General features: G+C 43.1%; 1 protein-coding gene and 1 long non-coding RNA gene across 3 annotated transcripts in view; one reads left to right on the forward strand and one right to left on the reverse strand.

Moving 5' to 3' along the window:
• LOC119033993 (adhesion G protein-coupled receptor A3) overlaps positions 1-25,820 on the reverse strand; it is a 169,288-nt gene that overhangs the window by 106,051 nt on the left and 37,417 nt on the right. For both annotated transcript variants that reach the window (XM_037124670.1, XM_037124671.1), the window contains 6 exons: positions 22,525-22,738; positions 12,149-12,313; positions 8,339-8,558; positions 7,757-7,906; positions 5,600-5,761; positions 5,017-5,253 (listed from right to left, as the gene is read on the reverse strand). In XM_037124670.1, the coding sequence (XP_036980565.1) occupies positions 5,017-5,253; positions 5,600-5,761; positions 7,757-7,906; positions 8,339-8,558; positions 12,149-12,313; positions 22,525-22,738 (1,148 nt within the window). The remainder of the gene's footprint in view (positions 1-5,016; positions 5,254-5,599; positions 5,762-7,756; positions 7,907-8,338; positions 8,559-12,148; positions 12,314-22,524; positions 22,739-25,820) is intronic.
• Positions 12,223-12,948, forward strand: LOC119033994. The gene is made up of 2 exons (XR_005079452.1): positions 12,223-12,364; positions 12,709-12,948. It is a non-coding gene; the product is annotated as an uncharacterized LOC119033994 (long non-coding RNA).

Consider the following 25,820-nt stretch of genomic DNA (forward strand, 5'->3'; position numbering starts at 1 on the left):
GAGAGACACCTTCAGCTGCACTGCTGGAACCAAATCATCCAGATGGTGGAGATGGGAGATAGAAACCACCCAACGATGGTAGCTGACTACCATCGTTGGGTGGTTTCTCCAACTTGCTTCACGCAGAGATTGTTGGAGACTACAGCAGAAAACCCCTCACTTGAATTATGTCAACATCAGCAGCATGTGCTCAATAAGGCATAATACGCTGATTAAAGGGATTCAGTTCTTAGGTTAAAAACATTGTGTTAATCAATTAATGAATCGATTTTTTAAACTAATACGAAGAAACCCAGATATAGATTGTTCTCAAAAACAGTGCACTTGTGGTCACATTTATCAAGCCATCATCTATCACATAGACGTTGAAACAGGGAATAGCAATACAGCTCCATCAGCTGTTCTTCACTCTTTCATCGTGACAAGTGTTTAGTCCTGTGTGACTCATGCCATGACAACCCTTGTTAAATAATATTGACGTCACAATCTGGCCCAAAGAGTCCTCACATATCCTTTTAACTTTCTGTGTTGTCCACGCTATGTATTATACATTTATTTATTTTTACTCTTTAAACCACTTGTTGCCCCTGATTGACAAGGCCCCACTTCACATGGCTGTAAAAATTCATGAACTACAGATCTAATTTACATGATATGTGAAAGCTGAACTGAGGGAGTTTCTTCCAGCAGTGGTTCTCAGAGTGGGATTATTTACATTACATGTATTAGGTTTTGATGCTTTGTGAGATACTAAAATATAACAGCTAACGGCACTTTTGCCAAATTCAGTTTTGGAATTTTAAAGCCGAAAACAAATCGTGTGAGGAAAACAAAAAGAAAAATCTTCACATGTACTTTTCATTTTCTCAGCTTTCCTGAAAATTAACTGAATACAAATGATTTTCTGTTTTAGGTGTGCGTAGGCTTGTCCGCATGTTTGTGTGTCAAACCGCTTGCCAGAGAACGTGCTTAAGTATTCGGCCTATGAGACTTTGCCGATTAGCGGTAATTGGCCAAGTCTTTCCCACATGCCCTGTGAAAGGTAGAGAGAAAGGGGAAGATATTTTTGCAGGGTGGTGATAGCTTGAATAGATTAGAGCCCTTTTATAGGCTGTTGAAGTCACTTTCGTGTCCCTCAACAATTACCATTAAAGTGCTCTTGAGCAGGGCGCCGCCGCCGCTTCCTCCGCCCTGCGACTGTTCCGGAGGAGCAGGAGCTGTGGTTACTGAGGCTGCTTGTAGGTGTGAGAGTGCGAATGCCTCGGGAGGACAAGCTGTGTTCATTCTGCACACAAAATGAGGTGGAAATGGTATTACACTTTCTCATCTCATGCCCAAAAACTGACCTTTAGAGAGATTTTCTTTCTGAAAAATTACCCAAATATATCAGGTCTATACAAGCAAGAGGGACACCGAAAAAAAAAAAAAATGGCTTTGCCTATACTGAATTAAATGCCAGCATGCAGAATAATAGCAGCACAGCCAGTGGGTACTGAGACTCATTCCAATGATATCTCCTTTTACTACGGACTGCTCTGCCAGATGACTTTGCCTTACTGTCGCTTTCAAGTGTCGTCCTCTCAATGCATCAATATGTTTACATGCATACTGTCGTGCTCCTGCTGTAATCAAGTAAAGCACCTTCTGAGTTTGATTGAAATTGAAAGTGTGACCCTCTCTCCACCTACAAGCACTCTCCCAGACTGCTGCTGTAAATGGGCGACTTCATTTATGTGATGTTCTTAGTCAGCGTGCCTTGTTAAATCAAGATTAACGTAATGGGGATACAGTATGGCTTTAGCCTCTAATGTTCTGCAGACCCACTATTATTATGATTTCCAATGTCAGCTCGCCAGAAGTGATACAGTGATAATCTCCATCACAGCCTTGAGTCAGTAATGCACACATAATAGCACTGCTTTGTACTGGTGATACAGGTGATTCAGTCAGGGTAAGAGTGATGATGTGAAGATGCAATTACACAGCATGTCTTCATTTTTTTTTCCCTTCTGTATTACATGATGGAAAACCTCCAGTATAGCAAAATCGCAGTTAGGCATTTGTCTTACTTCACTTGGAGTAAAAATGTAATTACAGGCAGCATCAATGCATGCAAAGTCAAACTTAAATGGAGGTGAATTAAGTGAGATGGATACAACAAGTGTGAACTGAGGTGGAGGAAGTAGTCAAGTATGAAAAAATAATCTGACGCTGGCTAGCAGCAGCCAGTGAGCTTCAAGCAGGACTCTATCCACATGACAAGCGGGATGTATATACATCTTATCTGTTTAACAAAAAGAGGAGTAGAGGAATGATGATAACCAAATCTACTGATCTTAACTTCTATGATCATCATACTTCCTAAAATAGAGCTCTGATCACTTTTTATTTCAAGTCCAATTCCTTCTAAATGTATTACTGTGTCTATTAATTTGTCATCACTGCTTGAAATCCTTCAAGCTTGTCCTGACAATTTTTGTTTTGCTTACAGCAAATGGTAAAATAAGGACGAAAGAGTGGAAATAATATTCTTGAACTTCTTATTTAGCAACTATTCACTTAATAGATTGTTGGTTTCTCTATTTAGTGCTACGTAGAACCTGAAGAGGAGCAAGATGCACTGACTCGGCCTGTGACTTTTTTTTCCAAAAACCCCAAATACTTCCACGCACTGCATCTAAGATGTGTCGGTGTTGCTACTGTCCACTCAGGGCAGCTCAGCTTGCTATCGTCCTTTTTTACAAAATCAACACACTAATAACCTTGGCTTAGTTTACTGATAACACAACCTACAGCCATCTAGGTCATACATTCTGGGCCTGTGTGAGAGTTAATACCTCTACATATCACCAGCTGGCAGGAGTTTGTTATCCGGAAGACTCATTGCCGATATACAAACCGTCGCTATGACCACTCTCACCAGCCAATTTAGCCACTTTTACCTGAAGTTGTCATTACCACTGCCGTACAACAGTGGAGGTGAAAAATGGAAAACCTGCACTAAAAATGTGAAATCACAGATACTAGCATGAAAAGCCCTTTATTTTTTGTCTCTCTTCTCATGTTTTACTTTGGTTAGCTTAACAGCCAGTCAGAGACTTCTCTCACCGACAGGCTGTGCCGTCCATTACATGTGCTTAATCAGCCAAAAAGTTGTTTTGAAGGGTCGATTAGTACAGGACACACTGCAAAACTAGTGCCACATGCGCTCACTGACGGCCAAAACAAAGCGAAGAGGAAGGGGAAAGAGATGGGAAAGCAAAATGACACAAGTTTATACTAGATAATGTTCAAGCAAGGCAAGTCACTTAGATCAAATATGGTATTTGAAGAACAATATTGAGAGCAAAAACCCCATGTACAATGTTAAATAGTGAATCCTTTGAAATATTCACATAACCGTGTAATGTTATTCTTGCTGTTTACATACGAAAATATGCCAGAATATGGCAAAACAACACATTTGTGCAATGAAACGTTTCATTTCAGTCACATATTTCATAATTAACACCAAGCAAACACAAACAGAATTACTATAACGACACCAGTCAGAAGTTTTTTTTTGGTTTTTTTTTTTCTTTAATAGGAATCTTTTTGAAGCTGCTTTAAAAGAAAGACCCTTCCTTCAAATTAGGAGAAGATTAGAAGCCATGGAGTGCAGCACACGTCACCAAATCCTCTCATATTTAGAGTTTCTCAAAAAGCCAAATTTATCATACTGGGACTTTCATGTTTGCTACTCAAGGACAAGCAGTGCCAAGACTTGGGGCTGTGCCCAACAAACCAGCTCGGGCTCCAGCACAGAAAATTCTTTTTCTTTTTTTTTCTTTTTTTATGGACCAAATATAAGAGTCTGGAGAAACCTGTCAAAACTATCAAGTGCAGGCATGGAGCTGTGTTCTCAGAATTCACCAAAATAAAGTTTTTACCTCCTAATTTGACATCTGGAAATCATCAGGAGGTGACTTGGAACACATTTGTGGCGTGGCCTCTAGAGCTGCAGCATTGTCCTCGCTATAATACAGCTGACTCAGCACAGCTTCCAGAGATGCACTTACATACATACATGCATGCACACATTCTACACACAGCCTGGGGCGAGTATTAAGTGCGATAATTGCTGACAAAACCGCAGAGACTCGACACCGTCTCACCAGAGAGGAGGAAGATGATGAGGCAAATGAAATAAGCACACACACACACTGCCACGCGCTCTCTCCCGCTGATATACTCTAACATGCACAGACAGCGTACGCTCACATGCACACTGATGAATTCGTCGGAGGACTGTATAGCTTGAGGGTGCAAACTGTTCAAATGCTGCAGAACTATGCCACTTCAGTGCCAGGGGAGTTGAATGTTTTTCCCGGCCGTCTGCGGCTGCAGAGTACCCCTTCTCTGGTGACGCGGTATTTGTCATTTGGGACAGCCACAACTGGAGCCATGGTGGGGCTGCGGTGGCTGATTTAAAGCGACAGGGACGCAAGGCCATCTTATTCATCACACCGGAGTGGCCCGTGCTCACTGACTTCCAAATAACCGTCATATTTGCAGGCCCTGCCCCCAACGCAACCCCACCTATCACCAGCTGATCTATGGCGTGTCAACAAACCCAAACAAGGTGTCATCACGCCAGGACAAATAGGCAACAACAGACTTAAGGGCAGGTGGTAATCCTTCTCGCATGCTTCAACTGTGTGCTCTTGGAGAATTCATTTCATTGTGCCCACAAGCTGCTGCACAAGCTGTACTCTGGTTCCCATATTTTATTCCCCCTATGTGAGAACATCCTCTCTCCTTCTTTTCTCACCCCCGCATTTGAACAAAGTGTCAAAAAAATACAGAAGTGTGTGGCCTTTAAAAAGAGCCTGCTGGGACTGAAAAAGAGAAACACTCAAAGAACGTTGTTCCCTGACCTGGGGCTGGATTCGGTGAATTTTGCCAATGGAGCCAAGCAAAAGAGTGAAATAGCATATTTGAGAAAGTTTCACACCGTTTATTAACTCGCGCCCCTACCTTGCTGAGTTGACTGGCCGGTGAGCCGCTGTTGTTGACAATGTGGCATTTCAAGTTCAGCAACGATTCCCCCATGGCATCTCGCTCCCTGATCCTGTCCATGTCGGAGTGGGAGTAGCTGTCAGGGAGAGGCGAGGAGGAGGAGGACGAAGGAGGCCGCTGAAGTGCCGTGCAGGACAGACCGAGAGAGTTAGATGGTCGGATCAGAAAGGCCTCCAGAGCTATGTTAGCAGATACCTAGGAGGAGGGGTGGGGGGGGTGGCAGCGAGAGAGAGAGGGAAGGGTGGCAGGAGGAAGCGAGGGGGGTGGCAGAGATTTTTATATTAGTCATTTAACAGATGCTTTTATCCCAAGTGACAGCGGAGAGGTTAAAAAAAAACGACGGAAGCAGGAAGAAACAAAAGGAAGCAATTTATCTTTCTCTTGCATTACTCTAGCTATCTGCTCAAGCCAGATTAACTTCTCATTATTCCAGGCTGCAAGAAAAAAGGTAAAGCTATGGGACATTTAGTCAGCTAATCAACCTCTGCCCTGCCTGCGAGTGTGGCCCTGAGTTTTACTGCTCCGAAGTCCGGCAACATACCTTTGAAATGACCCGATTGTCCCCGGTCAGTGCCAGGTCAGCGATACGCTCCACGCACTGGACGATCCGAGTGCACGCCCGGGCCTCGTTCTGCGCCATCCACAGGACGTGCTCCTCCACGAGCATCATGTTACTGGCGATGTCTGATATGTAGTCCCCCAGCTGTGAGGACACAAGTAGACATGGATGCAAAGGGATGGGTTTTACACAGCTACACAAATTGTACCCCCCCATCACACACACACACACGCACACACACACACACACGAGGAGGCAGACTCATCATGCACATCAATCATATCCGCAACAACAGGCACATTTATAATCTCCAGTCAGAATTGTGAGGGAGGCAATGGTGGCTTCATTCATTATAGGAAGATTTAATTTAGATTAACAGCTCCAATGGGGCATAATCACTTCCTTGGGATGGCAGTTCACTATTTACTTACTGTACGTTTCATTGTTGCTTCATTCAACTGTTCTTTATTGGATGAATGGGGGTGGGCTCATCAGCATTGTCTAAGGAGTGATAAAACTCTAAGTATCTCCTAATAATATCTCCTCCCGGGTGACCCATGATGAGTAGTTGGAGCTAATATTGATTCTCTACACCGACTAAGCTCAACACCCTTCCCCTCGCAAAAAACCCCTGACCTTCAGCGTGATGTAAAGCCCTTCCGTTGCTTCTTGTGACAGACTAAAGAGAATTTCACTTCAGGGTAAAACAAGAGTTGCCCAAAAAGAGATACATCTTCATAACCGTAATTGTCATTCTGGTCCAATGCCGCTATGGTCGAGAGAAAGCATATGAGGTGAAAAGTTAAGCTGTCTGGAATCGATTGAGGGATTGAAGCCAGGACAGCAGCATGTCTCCATGTCTCTTTTGGACAGCCCCTGCTGTCTATCGCTCATGTCCACTGAAGTGTCCTTTTTTGTTCAATACATTTTGGCCGATTGAGCAGCCGATGTTACCTCTGGATGAGCTGTTGAACCTTTCCTAAGGAAATGTGCAAGTCATTGCTTTCCAAAAACTGCCACTGAGCACATACATAAGTGCTGTCACAACAGGAAGAGCTGCTAACAGTAGGAGTATAGAAAATCCCCTTCAATTGCATGTTGGCGATTTGAAAAAGCAGTAAAATATTGGGCTCACTGCAAGCTGAGCCGGAGCAGGAGTCAGGAGACGAGATGATGGCCAAAGACAGACTGCGCTGTAATTATTTTCAAAGCAGGTTTTCACACAGTGAGGCAGATCTCAACGGGGGGTAACGGGAGAGTTGAAGGGGGGCATGAAGTGGGAGGTGTGGGGCATGAAGCTGCAATTTGCGTAAAAAATTGAATTCCTGGTTCTCTGAATACGCACGATACCCACATTCTTCATTTTGGGTTTTCGAGGGATATTAAAAATCTGCAAAATCCTCAAAATCAGCACCTTGTTAAGCTTTTATCAGAGTCAAATTAATTAACCAGAAGTTTTCTATGCATCCAGGGGCGTCGTGCCAACAGAAACCGCAACATTCTTGTTATGGTGCAAAAAAAAAATCATACAGGCTTAAAAAAATGAGGCTCAAAATGTGGGTCCAGTACAAAACCTGAACTGAAAAAATGAAACAATGGCATTAAAACATTTGTGTTTTAAGTAACTGTATTGGTACAAAGCAAACATCTGGTGCTGAAAGGTTCCACTGCATTCATTTCTCATGAAAAAGATAATTGCATTTTATTTTTTAATGCGTCAGTGACAATTTTAATTTAGTCTTTTATATTTATCTCTTTACAATAGCAGTTACCATCATATTGTTAGTTTCGTCTCTTTTTCAGTGCCACTGGTTTTAGGTTTAAACCATTTTGGCGTGGAGAGAAGGGGTTTGAGAGGCGGGGCAAGGAGGAACAAGGGCTAACATTAGCCTATGTCAGCTATAATAGCTAACATTAAGTTCTGTGTAAAAAAAATAATGGCAGCAATAATTGTTTAAACCACCACCGAACCCCCGTGAGAGAAAACAATATCAAAAACACAGACTGGTCAGACGGTCAGTCTAAGGTTTGTGTGACAGTCCACGGGCCCACTGAGACTTGCCACAGTGTGCAAGATGGCTTAGTTCCCGTTTTATGCTGTAACCTGGCTGTGGTGCATCTCTATGTGTTCACTCTTACGTCTCTACGTTTCCCCACCAGCCGCGTCAGTCTCTCAACCAGGTGTGTGACAAAGATGACATCCATGACGTCGTTGAAGTGCGCCGCCCTGCTGGTGAAGGCCACCAACTGCTGGCCTACAGGCTGAGCATTGGTGGTGTTAATGGTTATCTGGAATAGGAAAAGAAAACATGCAGTGATGCTCAGAGAGGACAATCGCACAGTCCATCATCCCAATTCAACAGAGACATAACATGAAACCACTTTGACAGCATATAATACATAATAAATCACTGTAATGCTATTTCATGCTATGCGTGTCATTTTGTGAACTTGATGAATACGGTACAGTAATCCCACGAGTAATGTTGAAAGAAAGAGCTTTTCATCAGTCAGTTTGTATTCTGTATATAAAAGCTACAAGCGCAGATATGCAAATACCTGCAGGCTACAGATGATTCAGCGGAGATGTTAGTTTCTGTGGGCAAATGTGTCAACATGTTGAACATCACACTAAACTTGCTAAATTAAAGCTGATTAACAGACAGAGGAAAACAGTGTGGGGTAGAATATGTGAACGAAGTCCTCTGTGGGAACTGATACCTGTGTGAGCTCATGCAGCACGCGGGTCAGTTCACTGGCATACGGGCACTGAGTGTAGTCCTCCTCAGCCCAGCGTCCATTCCTGTCGCAGCGCCGCCACGCCTTCTTTTCCCTCTGGCCAGAAGGGTGAGGAGCGCTGCCAGAGGGGTGGGGGGCAGAACCAAAGGTGGCAGGCGCACAGGGCTGGAAGGCCAGGATGCCGGCTAAAGTCTTTGGCCACCTATCACATGAGATATTTCAGAATTAGCAGTGAGTTAAGGAATCTACACTCACTGCACCAGATGGCAATTTCATACTCCCTGTGCACTGGAAAATATTAATTTGCATATTTGATTTACAGCTAGCTCTAATTATTTTTGCAGAAGACTACCAGATTCTGATACCTGACTGTGAAACAACGTGTTTTCTTAGTAATGACTTCCGATTTAATCAACTTTATTTACCAACTTTATTAGTCATGTTATTGTCTTTCCGGACGTTTGCACAATGAAACTAAAACAATGTTAGAATGCACTTGAAGGGTGACATCATTAATGTCAATGGGGGCTAATATCCAACCTGTGGTAACAGTTGGATAATGTATTTTGTGGCTCTGGATGAGGTTTCTTAAGTCTGAAATTGGCTTGGAGACATGAGAATTTAAATGCACAGTGTGTAATTTTTGCCCCGAGGGCTCTCTCAATCCAAACAAAACAAAGGATGCAAGTAATGCGGGATCTTGGGAGTTGTTGTCTTCATTGTTAAACAAAAAACACTGCCGATGAAAATCTATCTGCATGACTCACTGAGGGGTGTTCATGACCGAGAGTAATGTTTTAAAGTTTAATTCTTGTTACTTTTAATCAAGTTTGACAACTTCCATCCTCACACTTTGACTCTCCTGGAAGTTTTAGCCACAGGTGACCGAATGAAAAACATCATTACCTGGAGGAAAACAACAGATTTCTGTGGGTCTGAACATTGTTGAAAACATTTGGGAACACAAAAGTAAGCACCTAAAAATATTTTACAAATTATCATATATAACCAATATTAGGGGCTAAAAGTATGGAAGCCTCTGCCGCTCAATGATGACCGTCAATTCTTTCAACTTTAAAGGGGCTCCATGAAACAGTTTGAAGCTATTTATATGCATTATTCACTTTTATGATTGGCAATATGTGAGCAGATTGTAATGTGATGTGAAAAATGAGACCTTTCCTGTCGCTGTCTGTTGCCTGTACAAGCCTTTGGATGATTTGTTTAAGCGACCAGCTTCCAGCTCAACACAGACATTCCACGGAGCCCCTTTAAAGTGCACCGCAGATGAAAGAGAAACGATGTACAAATGCAGCGGAGACCTGTTCTCGCCTCTTTTTTCTTCCTAGAGGGGAAATTCAGGCTAAAAGAGTAATTACAAGTGTTGTTTGTACGGCCGTGTAAAGTTCACTGAAGTCTCCTCTGAAGCAAGAAATGAGACTGCGTCAATAATGTCATCAAGAGCCAAGTCTTGGAGCTGCTTTACTGACCAACCTGTGATAGGGGTGATTTTACAGGGGAAATGGAAAACTTTCATTTTCTGGGCGATGCCTGTTCCAGTTTCAATAAAATGGAGGCTTACTTAAGTGTAAAAAAAAGTCAGCCAAACATTCAAAGTCCACTATGTTAGCTTCCATTTCCTAGATGATAAAAGAACTCCAGGTTTTGTGTTTTTTGGCTTTTTTTTCCATTTAATTTAAAGGTTGTATTTCTGTGCTTCTGCAGCAGCAGGAGAGAGAAGTTTGTGCTTACACATATTGATCAATTTGTCTGCGATTGGAACGGCAAACGTGTCTAATGTTTTCGTCTCTCTCCAATGTCAAAATCCTACTGCATATAAAGTAGCAGAAGTAATGCTTAATGTGGCAATTCTTTTGACTTCATATAAATGAAAATAGAGGAGCGGTGCACTCAGGAGGCTGGTAATCTGTTCTCAGGGTACAGACCTGCCTTCTCTCTGCTCCCCACCCCATCCTCTCTTTTTTTTTCCCTCTCTTTTCAGTCACGTTGTTGCCGCAGCAGCAGCAGCTACTTAGTAATAAATGGCGTTAATTTCGCCCCCAACAAAAAAGGGGACTCATTTTACAGCCCATTACTCCAATGCTCCGGCAGAAACAAAGCCGCCGTGCCTGCTGCACTGGGAAGCCGGCTGTAATGTAAGGCAGCTACAAGGGATCATACACAACAGCAGCTCACCCGTGTGGGAGGAGAGGGTGAGGATGTGAGCGTGTGCATACTACTACAAGGTTACAAGGTGGTCACAAGGATTAGATGACAGGTGGAAAGAGGAGAGGCTGGTGGCAACAAAGATGTGTGGGATTTGTATGTGAAACCTCAGTCATGGTAACAACTCTCCTTTTTTTATAGTCTCGCTAAGAAGCGTTGAACCGTAATGTTGGTGGGAGTTTTCATAGCACACCTCCACTTATTATTAAAATATATGGAGCTCTACTGTGTATTCTCAATTCTAGTTGTTTACAGTTGATGAACTGCTTCTGGTGCATGGCGGGCCAGGTGTGGCATGTTTAACAAATAACCAGCAAGAGGACTGAACTGTACTGTACATGGAGAGAGAACGGCAGAGGAATCGGGAATATTTCTGGTGACATTTATTATAATGTGGTTCAACTCATGTCTCTCTTTGCAGAGAACCTCCTGGTATGTGCTTTGAAAAACAGTGATTACTGTCTATTACCACTTATTACACAAGACTAGTCAGCAAAGGAAGAGTAGTACACCACACAACCACTCTCTTGTCTGTATGTACACGGATAATATAACTTGAAAATGTTCAAATTATTCTGTGGGAGCGTGCCCCCCTGGATCCCTGTGATGGTCCGAGGTCAGCCCACCACAGTCTCATGAAAGCCCATGGGAAATACTGCTGATAGGAAGGTACGACCAGCGGCCACACAAATACCACTAAAAAAATAGACGGTTGACCCCAAAGGAGAGAACAGTAGAAAGAGCCTCATCAGACTACATCAAAAAGATGGGAAGCTTGTTGTCTTAGTAACATTCTGGATGAGACACCTTGTTTTTCAGAAGCTGACAGTGGAAGCAGCCGAGGAGTGAGACATCTCGCTTCATTCTCATCTCTGTTGAGGTGCACATCTGCAGGACTGATTAGGCAGCTGGGAAGTAGCTTGGCGGTTATTTATTTATTTATTTTGACATATTTCACTTGAGTCTCTCTTTCAAAGGCTACACTGACTGACTGATGTTTGAGCACTGCTTGAACAGGGAAGGATGCAACAGTATCAGCAAGCCAGCATCCAAACTCCTGCACGCGTCATAGGATCGCAAAGCAAAAGGAGCGGAAATTTGCGTGACCACCTGGATGTCGTGGGTTTTTTTCCACAGCCATTTGGAAATGGACATGATAAATCCCTGCTATACCTACTAATTTAAAGGAGCAGCTTGTAAGATATATACAGCAAGAATTTTAGTTTAGAACATTTTCACATCAAGAAAAATGAGGGTTGAAGTTTTGTCAAAGACGTCTATGTACTGTGATGAAGAGATATCAGCTGATGTTAACATGCTAACCAGCCAGCCCCAGCCTGTACCGACAAGAAGCAGCAGTTCGATCACTGAGAGATATATGGTGCAGGCAAACTCTTGGGAAACTGTCCCCAAGGCTAACTGACACAGGTGCTAACTGGCTAGGCCAAGGATAACTAGGAAAGAGCAGCAGTTGTCACATACTGATGATAATCTGTCTCCCATATTTTTGTAGCTACCCTCAAATTCTGGCCATACGACCAGTGTGACCGCTGAGACCTGACTCACCTGAAGTCACCCTTGTTGTTGTTGACTCTGTCAGCAGGGCAGTACGGCGCCGACGTCTCCAGGACAACTATCTCCATTTGCTGAGAGGTGTTGCCACGGGAACTGGTCACCAGACACTCCCAGATGCCAGCGATACCCACGTCGATGTTGGAGAGGATGACCTCACTGTAGGAGAACAGAGTGTCTATGTTGGTGAATTTCAGATGGTCTGTAAAGGTTTGTACAAGTTGCTGGATCAGAGTTTAGTCTTGGGTTGAGGGTTGAATATAAACTGGGGGCTGTATTAGTGCTGGGACTTGAATTAAGGGTGGCCTGGATTATTTCTGGATCAGGCTAAGGATAAAAGATAATAAATCAGTGGATACCGTTATGGTTAGGGCAACATCTTCAGGAAGCAGTCAGCTGAAGCTACAATAATGTGTGTGCCTCTGTGTACACCTCAAAGTCGGATTCATTCAAAAGACCCTCGTGCGTGTATGTATGTGCATGCAGTGGTTTAAAATGTTGGCTGTGGTTTAAGATGATCATTACTCATGCTTATCTTTCCGACTTTGTTACAGCGATTCCTATCGCAATGGAAAATGCCTGATTAAACAAAGGATGGTGAAACAGTGACAAAGAGCCAACGCAGGCCATTTGCCAAGACGGCTAATCTTGAGGATTTTACTCCTTATGAAAAAAAAAAAGCCGAAAAGCCAGCAGAGATTGCTAAGCAACCCGCATTATCACCATGGAAATGCTGCCTCCTTGAGAAATGCCAACTGTTTAATTTCCAAATACAATCTGGTTGTAGTCAAATATACACTTTGCTTTGTGTGTACTTAAGGAGCTAATGCCTTATTTTGTGATTTAATTAAGCCACGCGTGTTCATAATACAAGTCACAATGCACGCACACAACACTGTACAAAGTTTATCAAATGCGACTTAGGGAACAATGCTCCACAGACGGGGATGTATGACAGTTGACTTTAAAAATGAGAAGTGACAGGCTGGACAAGAAACTGAAATCTTTCGGTGTAAAGATGATTAGCGGCTGAGCGGCTCTGATGTGGCGAAGCTGTAATCCCACAGAACGATTCTCAGCGGGTGTGAGAGAAATATTTATTCAGAAACATTAAATGCCTTTATTTTGCCCGCGTCTCTCCCTTCTCCCTTCTCTGTCTCGATACACTTTCTATGAGCACAATTATTTTAGGCCAGTTCCAGCATGCACAGGGTGAGCGGCAGTGAAACACTCTGGCCTATCACAGGCTAACACATTAACGGCAACACACTCACACCTACAGGCAGTTTTCAATTCACTTGACCCGTATGTGTTTGGAATATGGAAGCGAACCAGAGCGGCTAACCCACATCAACGCAGGAAGAACTCGCAGAATAGGGCCTGGCTGAAGTGTTACCTATTCAACCTTGGATTGCACATCAAGGTGGAGAAAGGAGCGGTGATTGAGAGAAACAGCCGGCACGAGGTAAAAGAGACAGACTCGAAACACAATGTTACTGGTGGCTGCACTGCATTCTGGTTCACTAGGTGCAAAAAATAGCAGCCTTGCCTCCTCTGCTGTGGATTTTTACCCTGTAGCCTATGGATTTTGATCATCACTCCAAAACAGTGCCCTTAAACAGAGGATTCTGCTCTTTGATTCTGACTGACACATTAACACGACCTTCACAGTCGATCTTTCAGACAGTGATAAATATACAGGTGATAATACACTGGTGTCAACATTGCAGTGTAACTTTATGACCCTTACGGGGCTGACAGATACACAGTGCTTGCATGTGCATGACGACTTCCACACATGTCCTGTGTCTGTTTCAAGTGTGGGGCGTACACAACCTCAGATGCTCGCATGAACGTATAGTGTAGGGGCCGTTTAGGGACGTGTGATAGGCTCAGGGGTCAGTGGACACGTCGGCAAAAAACAGACAATTTTAAGACTAGTTACAAATTACTGTATGGGCTGTCACTGCCACGGCACAGTGACAAAGCACTGCTTGTCAAAAAAGCTGGTGACAGATCAGTAGACCATTTTAGAAGTGATTGTGGAAAAATAAACTGAAACGAGTCCAAGACTGTTCACGTCAGTGCACAACAGAAAACATTGTAAAAACGCAGTGGGGACGGTGCCAATACTGGGTTTTTTTCCACCAGTCATGGATAGAACACAAATCTCAAGCCTTATCTAGTGTGAGTAGAATAACTACTGAGTAGAGTAACCACTGAGATCCTAATTTATGTTGTAAATAATACACCACTCAATATAAATATAAGGTTCCAAAAACACTACAACCAATTGAAAAAACATTCATATGTACTGAGAGCTTTTTCTGTAAGAAAGAATTAAGGGTAAAATTGTCCGACCAACCAGTGGTTTAATATAAACAAAAAATGACGCTAACATGAAGGCATTCAGTCAAATAAGCTCCAGCATGCAGGATCAGCTGGTGAGATAACTGGTGCGTACCTAAAAAATAATTCAAAATGAAATCACATTGTGCTGTGCTGTGAGCTCGTCTCCACTGCTGTTTGTCTTGTAAGTGACGACCAGCAGAAATCAGAGGATGCTGTTAACATCCCCTGTACGGAACGGACCCATGACTTTGCTCCAATGACTTTCTACGGGCGAGTTATGAAAATGAATAAAATAAGTCCTGATTTCATCTTCTGTGTTCCACTAAAGCTCTCTTTTCTGATTGCTTTTCTAAAAGGCCCTAAATCAGATTTGAACGCTTGACTGAGATGATGACATTCGGGGGCGAGAGAACAGGCGTGCGTGTGTGCATGTGTGTGTGTGTGTGTGTGTGTGTGTGCGCGTGTGCGTGTGTGTGTGTGTGTGTGTGTGTGTGTGTGTGTGTGTGTGTGTGTGTGTGTGTGTGTGTGTGTGAGAGCAAGAGAGAGAGACTGTCTGTGAATACATATGAGGGGTTTTTTGCATGCGTGCAAGTACATTTTCGGTTATCCAAAAAGCTCTTCTGGGCATTTTTTAGCTCCTGTACGAGTATTTTTGAACCAATCGTGTCATAGTTTGGACAGAACCATTTAAAATCAACGTCACTGACACAGATTTGTTCAAACTTTAGACACATTGTAATAATTGTACTCTAGGTATAAATCACTGGAATGATTTCTGTGTATCAAATGTCCTCAAACATTTAGATGGATAGACGAAGTTGAGAAGATAACATTCTACAGCGTAACCCTACCCTTACCTCTCCTTCACTTGTTTATTCTGTCTCACATACACTTTCAACCTCTCTCTCTCTCTTTCTTCACCTTCTTCTTTAAAACAACATCCTCCCTCCTCCACAGCACACACGTTTAAAGTGCAGATGGGCTTTAAATTGAAGTCCAGCTATCAGCGGTGCAACAGTTATATAAGAAACCACATCGAGGACATGTGCTCTCCGAAAACCCAACATAAACAGATAATGGAGACAGCATATAGGGAGGTATGGAAGGAGGAAGTGGAGGAGTGCTTATTGATTTAGCAATACAGAAAAACATTCAAGGCCGAATCTGATCAGATTAAAAAAGAGGGGATAATTTGCACAGGATTACTCAGGGAAATCCATTTTCACAAAGAAAAAATGTTGGCATAGGCCGTATGGTGTGTTAGTGAGAGCTATAACAACACCAAGAATGGCAATAGGCCAGCTGAGAAATGTTGACATACTGAATCCTCTGATTTCTTTTATCTGGCTGCTGTTGCTCCCACTCTTCATCCCCCGATTTCCATTGCAACCCTCTACGCATTGTAATTACATGGATAAATTCATGTTGCTCATGCCAAGCACAATGTATTTATTACAGGCATCCTCTGAGTTTTCCTGTTAACAAACAAAAGTTACGTTTACATTCAGCGTTACTCCTCCAAATAAATTTGTGAAATTTGTAAATGAAGAGTCTACATTTACTTTCACATTTACTGGACATTTACAGAGTCTTTTTGTTTCTTGCTATATCACCACCACCACCACCTGTAAACTAGTCCACAAAACATTTGAGCTTGTGCACAGTGACGCATTTAGCCTAGCAGCCACAGTGGCTTTTAGAAAGGGTGTCAACGATGACTTTCCAAATAGATTTGGGATCTTGGGCCATCTGGAGACTTCAGCTTTTTTAGTCATCCCGTTGTTTCAGAGAATGTTGCAACGCTGCTTTCCTGTGAAGCTCGCAAATGTCACGTGACTTTCCATTTGCAGGGGGGATGAGTAGATCATGACTGATTTTTCATTTTTGAACAAACTTATCCTTTCATAGTGTAAAACCATTGGCAGGACTGTGCAATAGCATCACCAGTCACCACAAGGATGTGCACTCACTCAGAGAGAAACTGCTCCACAGCACTACCATAAGTCAGAAACTCCACGGGTTACCTTTAAATGAACCGGCTTTTCAGTTTGTATTTGTATAGCCTATAGCCCAGCCTATTAAAAATGCATCGGTTCATTATCAAACAGCCTTGTCAGGCTAGCAGACACTCGCGAATATGGGAAAGCAGAGGCAGATATTGAGAGACAACTGAGGAGAGACCCCCTGGGCGACAATAATGTTCTTCCAGTGCTGTTCGCTCCTGTCAGTGCTGTTAGTGTTGTTGAGGGACGCCCAAAAAACTGGAGCTGGTGTGAGCAGGACTGATGGCTTGAATATCTTGTCATTAAAGATGCTTCTTTTTGTAGACATTTACTTGAGAGTCAGTCTGTGATACTGGTTTGTCAGGACACGACTGTGTGCTGTACTTTTCTTGTTTGTTGTTCTTTTGGTTATTCTCTCTATAATTTTTCTGTCCATCAAAAAGTTCTTTCCAGAGTTGAATGTTGTCTATTTCCGCATCTGCCTGCCTTCAGTCCGGGCTTGTCTGTTTTTTGAATATATCATTTTATATAATCTCTTCTCAACTTGAAAGAACTGCAGTTGTTATTGTTAGCGTCTCACTTTTGGCTGCGACAAGCTTTTGTAGTAGGTATATGGTACTAGAGATTGATTTTCAAATGCCACATAACCACACATAGCCTTGTTTATAGTGCAAATTTGTTAGCGCCACCAATAAATAATTCATCCTGCAGCCCGAAGCAGGAAAAAAACAATGTAAGCAATTAGCAATTAACCGCACATTTGCTGATGTAGTCTGATTTCCTACCAAGTCACCAAAGCTCCCAGGTGTGTAGAATGGTATAAGAGCCATTATCAGTGTGAATTCAATAGTGCAAACTTTGAGCAGAACATTGTGTGTTAAAAAGCATCTGGTGAATTGTCAGTAAACCTTATCTTTCGCTTAATATTTTAGAGGAATGTTCATATAATTGATTCTGGCTGAAACAATAGGTATCTTTGTATTGTACATTAAAGGAAAAACAAATCAGTTTGAATTGTTATGGATAATGATGGTGATGGTGGTGGTGGGCATGTATGCTTGCAACCGTGTGATGACACGCACGCAGGTATGTGAGACAGGGCCGCTGCACTTGTCCTCTCTCACCATGAATGGTCTGCAGAGGGGACAGTTACATCATCGCTGAACACGAGCCAACTGTCTGAATGCTGGGAAATACACAGGGAAACACCCCCCCACCCCCACCGCCTCCGCCACCCCCACCGCCACTAGCCAACCCCAGCACACATACACACCCAGCCACCCACCCCTCTGCTACTCCCTCCCTCCCCGTCTCCCTGCCTCACTAAAGAAAACTTGTCCACTGAAGGCGCATTTCTGCTGCAGCCTGATCACAAACGTCCCCGGTGAACTGCTGCATCCAGTCAAAACAAGGCGAGCGGGGTGGGGCGGGGTGAGGGAAACCATCCAACGGGCCGGTCCACTTTTCAGAACAAAAAAAAAAAAAAAAAAGTCGTCCTCACATAATAAACACATAATAAACATATGAAGGAATCGTCCCAGTATGTGAGCAGCAGTGGGGAAGGGGCACACATAAGCCATACACAAAGCACTGACCTACATCCACAGTAACACTGCACCATTGTGGAGCAGCTCCCCGAGGACTCATTAGGAACATTTATGCTTGCGCGCTGATATTTAACAATTTGTTTACATAATATTGCTTACGAGACTGTAAACTTTCAATCTGTCCCCTCTACCCAGTGAATGTTCCAAAGCGAGCTCGCTGATCGCAGTTTATGAATTTGTGTTTCGTCTCGGCTTGCAAAGTGAATTTTTGAACCTGTTCTCTTAAATGTTCAGATGCCAACAGGAGCAATAGGCCTTTTTTTCATTTGTGCAAACAATGGAATGCCATTTTTTTCATTAGAAATGATAACAGCTGAACTTTTCAAGTGAACACTGTATTCCCCCTCTGTCTGAAACGCTCCGCTGTAGCTCCTGTCTCCTTAAACCTCTCCCTCCTGGTTCCCCAGTCTCCCAGACATATGCTGAAATTCATTTTTACTTTATTTGTTAAGCTGATATTATCATTAGTAATAACAAAACAGAATTACATTTGAAACAAATGGAAAATACAAACATTTTGACAGTGCCCTCTGACTTTCTGAACCAACTGTACAGGCAGGTGAACGAGTGCATGTTCGATATTCACAGACACACCAAGCCATAATTCACTTAGACATAATGGACATACTATTCCCACTGGAGCAGCATCTATATCATATTAGCTTCTTGTCTTAACCCACTCCATCCATTCCTCTACACAATACATCATGTAGGCTGTTAATAATTAACACAAGACTTGATCCTCGTTGAACTTCTTCCAATGTAACTAAGAGCTTTTTGTTTTTCTTTACTGACTAAAAGCGGCAGGCGGTAAATAGACGATCCCCGAGGTACAATTGTATACGTGTGGACATGATCACATTTGGTCTCCTTAGCAACTGAAGTTTGTAAACAGACCTAATTCTCGACAGAAAATGAGAAACAACACGAGGTGCAACAGAGGCGGGCCTTTATAGACAGCACAGTAGAATGCAATAACGGAGGAAAGAGATGTGGGGAGAATTTAAAGACATAAATGCCTGTGAGCCAAAGCAGAGAGTTCTGTTTAAAAAAAAAAACAAAACAAAACAAAAAAACTAAAAAGAGAAAGATCACCCACAGCGACGCAGAGGAAGAAACAGGGAGAGACGCTTTCCTTTTCCCTTCGCCTTCAGTAATACTTCCAGACCAGGTTCTTCATTTTTTTTGTGCAAGATTAGCCTGATTAAAAATGGAGAGGATTAAGAAAGATACATCCAAAGTGTCTGCCGTAGCTAGCTACAGGGCTCCAAAATGTTTGATTAATGAAACATGAATCACGGGCTGGTCCCAGTGCTGCCGCTAGCATAGCTAATACCGCGAGTTTGGCTTGACACCATTACTCAGCAGGAGTCTGGCCCACATCGCAGAATCATCGGGCCTCGTGGGGCCGGGTTTTTTTTTTTTGCTGCTTCTCAAAGTGAGCTATGTAAACGGATCAGCTTATCGGCCCACCTGTGCCAGTGAATAAGAGGCTATAATGACACAGCACAGTGGGAAAGTGGGAGGTAGAAGAAAGGGAACAAAAGTACAATACAAAACAAAAAAATTACAAAAGCATATTCCATGATGTTCTGCCTGTTCCAGTAAGCAAAAGATCGTGTCATGTTTTTGATGTCGACGCTGGCCGTTTGCCGGATGCAGCCTTAGGCAGGAGGAGCTGAGAGAAATAGCCACAAAAACATTTTTTGGGTTCACCTTCAAAGAGGTCACTTCACTGAGGCTTTGGCATCTCCGCTCACATTGCTTCAACACTGTGCAACAAATCCAGACGAGGGCTTTAAGCCACGCGCTAAATCCTGTGTATTCAGTCTTTCCCCTCTGATGGGGCATGCAGGGTGAGGCTGACTGACTCACAGCACATTTATCCAAGGTGAACGACATCACCACGGGCTGTAATGACTAATATATTGTCCGCCGTCTCTAAACGAGCATTGACAGCGTCTGGCATGTCAAAGGCCACAACATTAGTTACGTTTTTTTTGTGTGACTTAACGAGTGCTAGACCAGTGAAGTCACAGGGCTTTAATTTCCCCCCACACGTCTCTCTCAACACAGCAATTTAAGATAGAGCTCAGGGCGAAGGGTGAAGTTCAGTCCAGACACAGCAGATTGTTTTTGTTGGACGCAGCTCTATTACACGCTCATCAGCTATGGAAATGATGTGAGCTCTGTGCAGGTTCTCAACAGGAGGGAGACATTTTATGTGCCAAGAGCTACACGGCCTGAATGGCTTTCACTTGGGGGATAAAATTGCATTATTTGTGTACACAAGAGGAGAGCAGTGGGTAATTTTCAAGCGGGGCCCTAATCAGAATGGGAGCAATGAGAAATTCATTATGTTCCACTGGGACACTGAGCTGGAAATTCTGCAGGACTTGTTTTTGAGCCGGGGGGGGAGGAGGTGTGGAGCGGAACAGTTTATGCTGATGGGACTGAGGAGCGGACAGCTGACGACATCATCAGCACACAGACATAAAGCATGAAGGGTCAGCTGCATACTGAGTTTTTCCTACGATGACGCCTCACAGTGGATCATTAATTACGTCTGCTACTATACCACTACTGTTGCATATAACTGAGTTTTACTGCATCTGTCTGTTGATAATCAGTGTTATAAGCAATACTGACTTTAAGCTTAAGTGTGTGTAACTTTATGTGATTATATCATTTAAAGCAAAACTCTCGCCAAAATGCAACCAAGGCTTTTCATGTGAATGTACCTGAATCCTTTTTCAACTTGAAGGTTAATATCTTTAAGCAACAAATTGTCCGTGCATTTACATGGAACTAAGCTTTAGGAGAATTCCAGTTTACCTCTCATTCAAGTTACGTCACATTCGTAAATCAATTTTTCTCCACTGACAGGGCAGCGGCTGGCGGAACAAGTGACTGCTAATGTGAGTTGTAATGTGAGGTTGCGTATTGGCGAGAGTTTTGCTTTAAATGATTGATGTGACATATAGTTTTGTCAGTGGAAAGGGTTGATTTCACCTTTCATCATCACCTTTTTTTGGCACTACTACAAGGGGGGCCAGTGTCAGAGAAAAACGGCTTACCTATCTTATCGTTATCAGACATGGAGGAACTTTATCATTCATTTTTAGTTGTGTACATAAAATCTTCATCAAAAACAGCTGTCAAATTCAACTCTGTGGACAATATAGCGCAATTTATCTTTCAAATGCAGCAATGTACAAGTTTAAAGAAGCATAACCTCTACTATTCAAGAAAAGTACCTTAAAGTTGGGAATGACATTCAGTCAACTTTCTTACAAATTGGACCTTTAAGAATAGTGTTTCAGTTCCTATCACTGCTATTATGGTAGGCAATGAGTAGTGAAGGACACTGAGTATTGAAACTATTGCCTTGACCCCATTGATGAATACCTCAATAAAAATAAACTGCCAAGAATCATCACGACTGAGTGCCAAAGACACTACAAGTTCTTCCTGCAATCTATAATCAGTTTATTGAAGACAGTGCATTCACCACAGGGATCACTGAGAATGTCAAACAGTGCGCTGGTACATAATGAAAAGAAAAAATATTGACTATTCGCAGCGTTTTTGTGCAGTCAGGGGAACGGTATACCTTACATATATATGGAGCAGGAAAAGCAGCTGGCATTCTCGCTGCCAAATAAACCGCACAACAAGAGGCGTCGCGGCCCTGTTGACACAGGGATACATATTTCTGTCGGCACTCCATCAATATTTATGTTAGGGAGGCCGAGTCAGAGCAGGCTGCAGTTAAAGTAATCAACAGCAATGTGCTCCTGCATCCGAGCCGTGTTGCCAAAGCATTACGTCAAACACATTTACTATAATACACACAGACACCCACACACACACACACACACACACACACACACACACACACACACAGACGTGCTGCAGACCACCCCGAAAACAAAGACAGGAAGAGGATGGAGGCTTGCGGCAAAGTCTTCCAGCAGAAAAATGTGCGAAGCCAGTGTTGCCAGTCTACTTTATCACCGCAATTATGATTCAGCATCTGTTCCTCTTAGCGTGTGATCAGCTAGCGGTCCACCAGCGTTGAGGGATCGGCTGGACGGCCAACCTCTAGAGACGAGCCGCAGATTGCTATGAGGTGTTGGCATGCTGCCAAGCCAATTCTGTCCTGTCCTTTCAGATCCTTATCAAGGGCACCAATAACAAAAGGTAAATCACAGCTCCTATGGGCATGGGAGAGACGGGGGAGAGGGGCATTCATGTGTCGATGAACATGTACGTTTTCCACTGTTTGTATGTGCACAGATTTATGTTTTGACTTTATCAGCCTGGATGGGCTGTGTGTATGTGTGTCAGTGCAACAGGCCAGTCAGCACATCGCCATCTTCCTCCCTCCTCTCTCCTCTACACGTACCTGGTCAGGAGGCAGCAGTCGTGCAGCAGGGTTTCCTCCACGTAGACGCCCCGGTCCTCCTGCGTGCTCACGACGTGGCCATTGTGACGCCACCGCAGCTCCACCGACTGGTCGAGGTAGGAGGCGGTGCACTGCAGCGGGAGACGGTCACCGCGGAAAACCAGTTGCCTCTGGGACGGGATGAGCTGGAAGAGGGGCATCTCCAGAGGTCCATCTGGAAGATGAGGAGACGATAAAAAGGTGGGGGGGGGGGGGTGTCAGCTTGTAAACCCTCCCTTCCCCCTTCTAGAAGAGGGAGAGAAGGAGAGGTCATTCATTCTTTCATTCCATCCTTGAGAGGAAAGAATGGAGGAAGGATGGAGGTGTGAGGGGTATCCATGTGCGGTGATCAGGAGCTTATTATTCATGTTAGCATTAGAGTTAACATCTTCAAATGCAGAATTAAACTTGAAAATCAAAATCAGACTTGTATCAACGAACATGCATGCCCCTAAAAATACCGTCAACACACACACACACACACACACACACACACACACACACACACACACACACACACACTAAAACATTCTGTCAAGGTCACCCTCCTCTCCCGTCGTTCCCACATGTTGTTGCTGTTGCTGCGTGAGATGAACAGCAGCTGATAAAGGAGAACAGCCTTGAGCGCTCCCCTGGACTCTCCTTGACTCCTTACATGTTCACAATGGTGGCTCGCTGCAACACCAGTGATAGGATTACTTACCTAGCAGCTGGATAAGTCCTCAAGCCTTTTTGCCAGAGAATAAGGCCGCGATAACGATGAGATTAGAAGACAGGGGAGTGTTTAGTCCAGTGCCTGAATATGAGAGAGGGCTTGATTTTTTTATTTTTTTATTGTTTTTTTTTTGCGAGAAACACCTCAGGACCCGATTGATCATATCATACACCAGATACCCTTGGAGATGTTTTGGCATTGCTTTCTTTGGCGAGCATGAACCGGCTGTGAATCCAGGATTACAACAGCAATGTGCCAGCTCACTGTACCAACTTGGGAATTCCTTCAGAGCGTACAGTTCATTCGTACAAGACATTTCCTTGGACATGCTCCAAAGGGCAGCGTAAGCAAGCGCTTTGCCTTCGCTTGTATTCCAATCAATTGTGGATGTTGCTGCTGACAGGCAATCCAATACATGGGTCATAAAGTCTTTTACTGCTGCATGCATTGGAAAGGAAAACATTTAAAGATCCGTGTCAGGCAGATGTGGCTAAATGTCTGCACCCCTCAACTTAACATTTCCCTTGCACAGAGAAGACTGCTTATGGAAATACATAACCCACTAAACAACCACGGCTATTAACACATGCAGCGCTTTGACCTCAATTTTCTAGATAAGTAATTCATAATCATAGGTGCATAATCAAAAGTGCCATGTGTTTCGAGAGCAACATTAAAAATCTGTCACTAATATTGGGATTTCCATGATGACATCTCTGTGTAATTACTCGAGCTGACCCTGTTAGAGCGTTAAGACTCTATGATAGTCCCCAGCAACAGTGGCTGAGGCTTTGTTATCTCCTGCGGCTGACACACAACAGAAACAGCATGGGGGCCATTGACTGTTGACTTGGCTGATGCTGATACTGTTGAAACAACGCTTTGAGCCAAGGATCAGAGTGTGGCTGCCTGCCTTCACCCGTTGGACACTGAGCAAAATGCAATTATTGGCTGTGTGTGTGTGTGTGTGTGTGTGTGTGTGTGTGTGTGTGTGTGTGTACAGTATGAGAGACAGAGACAGAGGCATGATGATATGGGGGTCTGTATGTGAGTGTAATTAAGAGTGTGTATATAAGCAGTGTGGCTCAGTGTGAGGGACAAACATTGTTGCACCCTTAAAGGGCTTTGTTGGGATACAGCTTACTTATTCATGGTACTAGCAGTCTGAAGCATGTGACTGTTATAGTGTCCAGATTTGCACTGGCCATTGTTGCACTGAGACTGCCTTTACATACATGAAAGGATCTACAGGAACAAGATCCATGCAATCCCAGATGGGCCTCAACAGAAAAATATAGGTCAGCTATGAATACAGCTTTTAAGCGCCCATATCATATTTACGTTTTTCTGTTAAGCAGCGACCCCTAGTGGCCGAAGTAATTGGTACAACTGCAAAGAATGAAGTAAGGAGAAGTGATACAAAGAACGAAAAATATTCATGGCTTATAGGAGACCAGATATCGATGATCTTGTTAAACAAGCATGAGACTTTTATTCAGGAGGCTGCTGTTTGCGTCCGGTGTGAAACTAAAAGTAAACAGTGTGTTATTTTAACTTACTAACTTAGTTAAGTTACGTCCCGTACATTGTGTAACTTTATTTACTTAGCAGAAGTAACATTGTGATTTTAATCCAAACCACAACGTTTTCCTAAACCGTACAAGTAGTTTTAGTGTCTAAACTAAAACTGCGACCACATGCTGCAACGTCCCGGTGATATATGTCATTTTGGGAGTCGTTGGAAGGCAACCTATTCATGCGTAATCCAGCTTTTTTTTTTTTATCTCTCTAAAAAACAGCAGCACTGTTTACTCTTCAATCTTAAAAAAATGTCACAGCTATATGAAGTCACTGCCTGTACAAATGCTACATGAGATCTTTCTGCATCTGCTTCAAATTAAACATGTTAAACTGGCCAAACAGAGGCCTTTTATTTTGAAGCTGCCACAGGAAATGCAGTGTTTGTTTCATGACAGGAATAAATGACATTAAAAAAAATGGAATGGAATACATACTTTAAAATGTATTCATTAACTAATTTATTTGATTAACTTATTAGTTTGCCTATCATACTCCATCTCAGAATTAATTTATTTCCTGCATCAATGTTCAGTCTCTTTAAAGTTTTAACATTATGTGTACACAGTGTGTCACCTGAAATCTAATGTCCGACCCACAGAGAGACACAGGAGCTCTTATTGGCCAGCTGTTTCTTCAATTGACCGGCTGGCTGAGCAGGACAAATGTCTGCGATCCAACCGCTCCAATTATAATCCATCAATTTATTCACAAAACTAATACTATGAATCTATAATTATTCACACACTGGCACCTGTAGGCACCATATTTCTCTGCATCTGTTAGCATTACAAAGTCATTACGGTAACTGCTATGATCTTGAAGTCTTCTAACAATGAAGACCTTTATTGTACAACTGCCTTCTGATATAGACAGAAAGCTATACCTAATGGATATTTTCTTTGTTTATTCAAAAAGGGGCATTTTTCAATTTTGAATTTTATCCCTACTAGAAATATTTTGA

This window comes from Acanthopagrus latus, chromosome 15, assembly GCF_904848185.1.
Source record: "Acanthopagrus latus isolate v.2019 chromosome 15, fAcaLat1.1, whole genome shotgun sequence".
In the NCBI taxonomy this organism is placed as follows: domain Eukaryota; kingdom Metazoa; phylum Chordata; class Actinopteri; order Spariformes; family Sparidae; genus Acanthopagrus; species Acanthopagrus latus.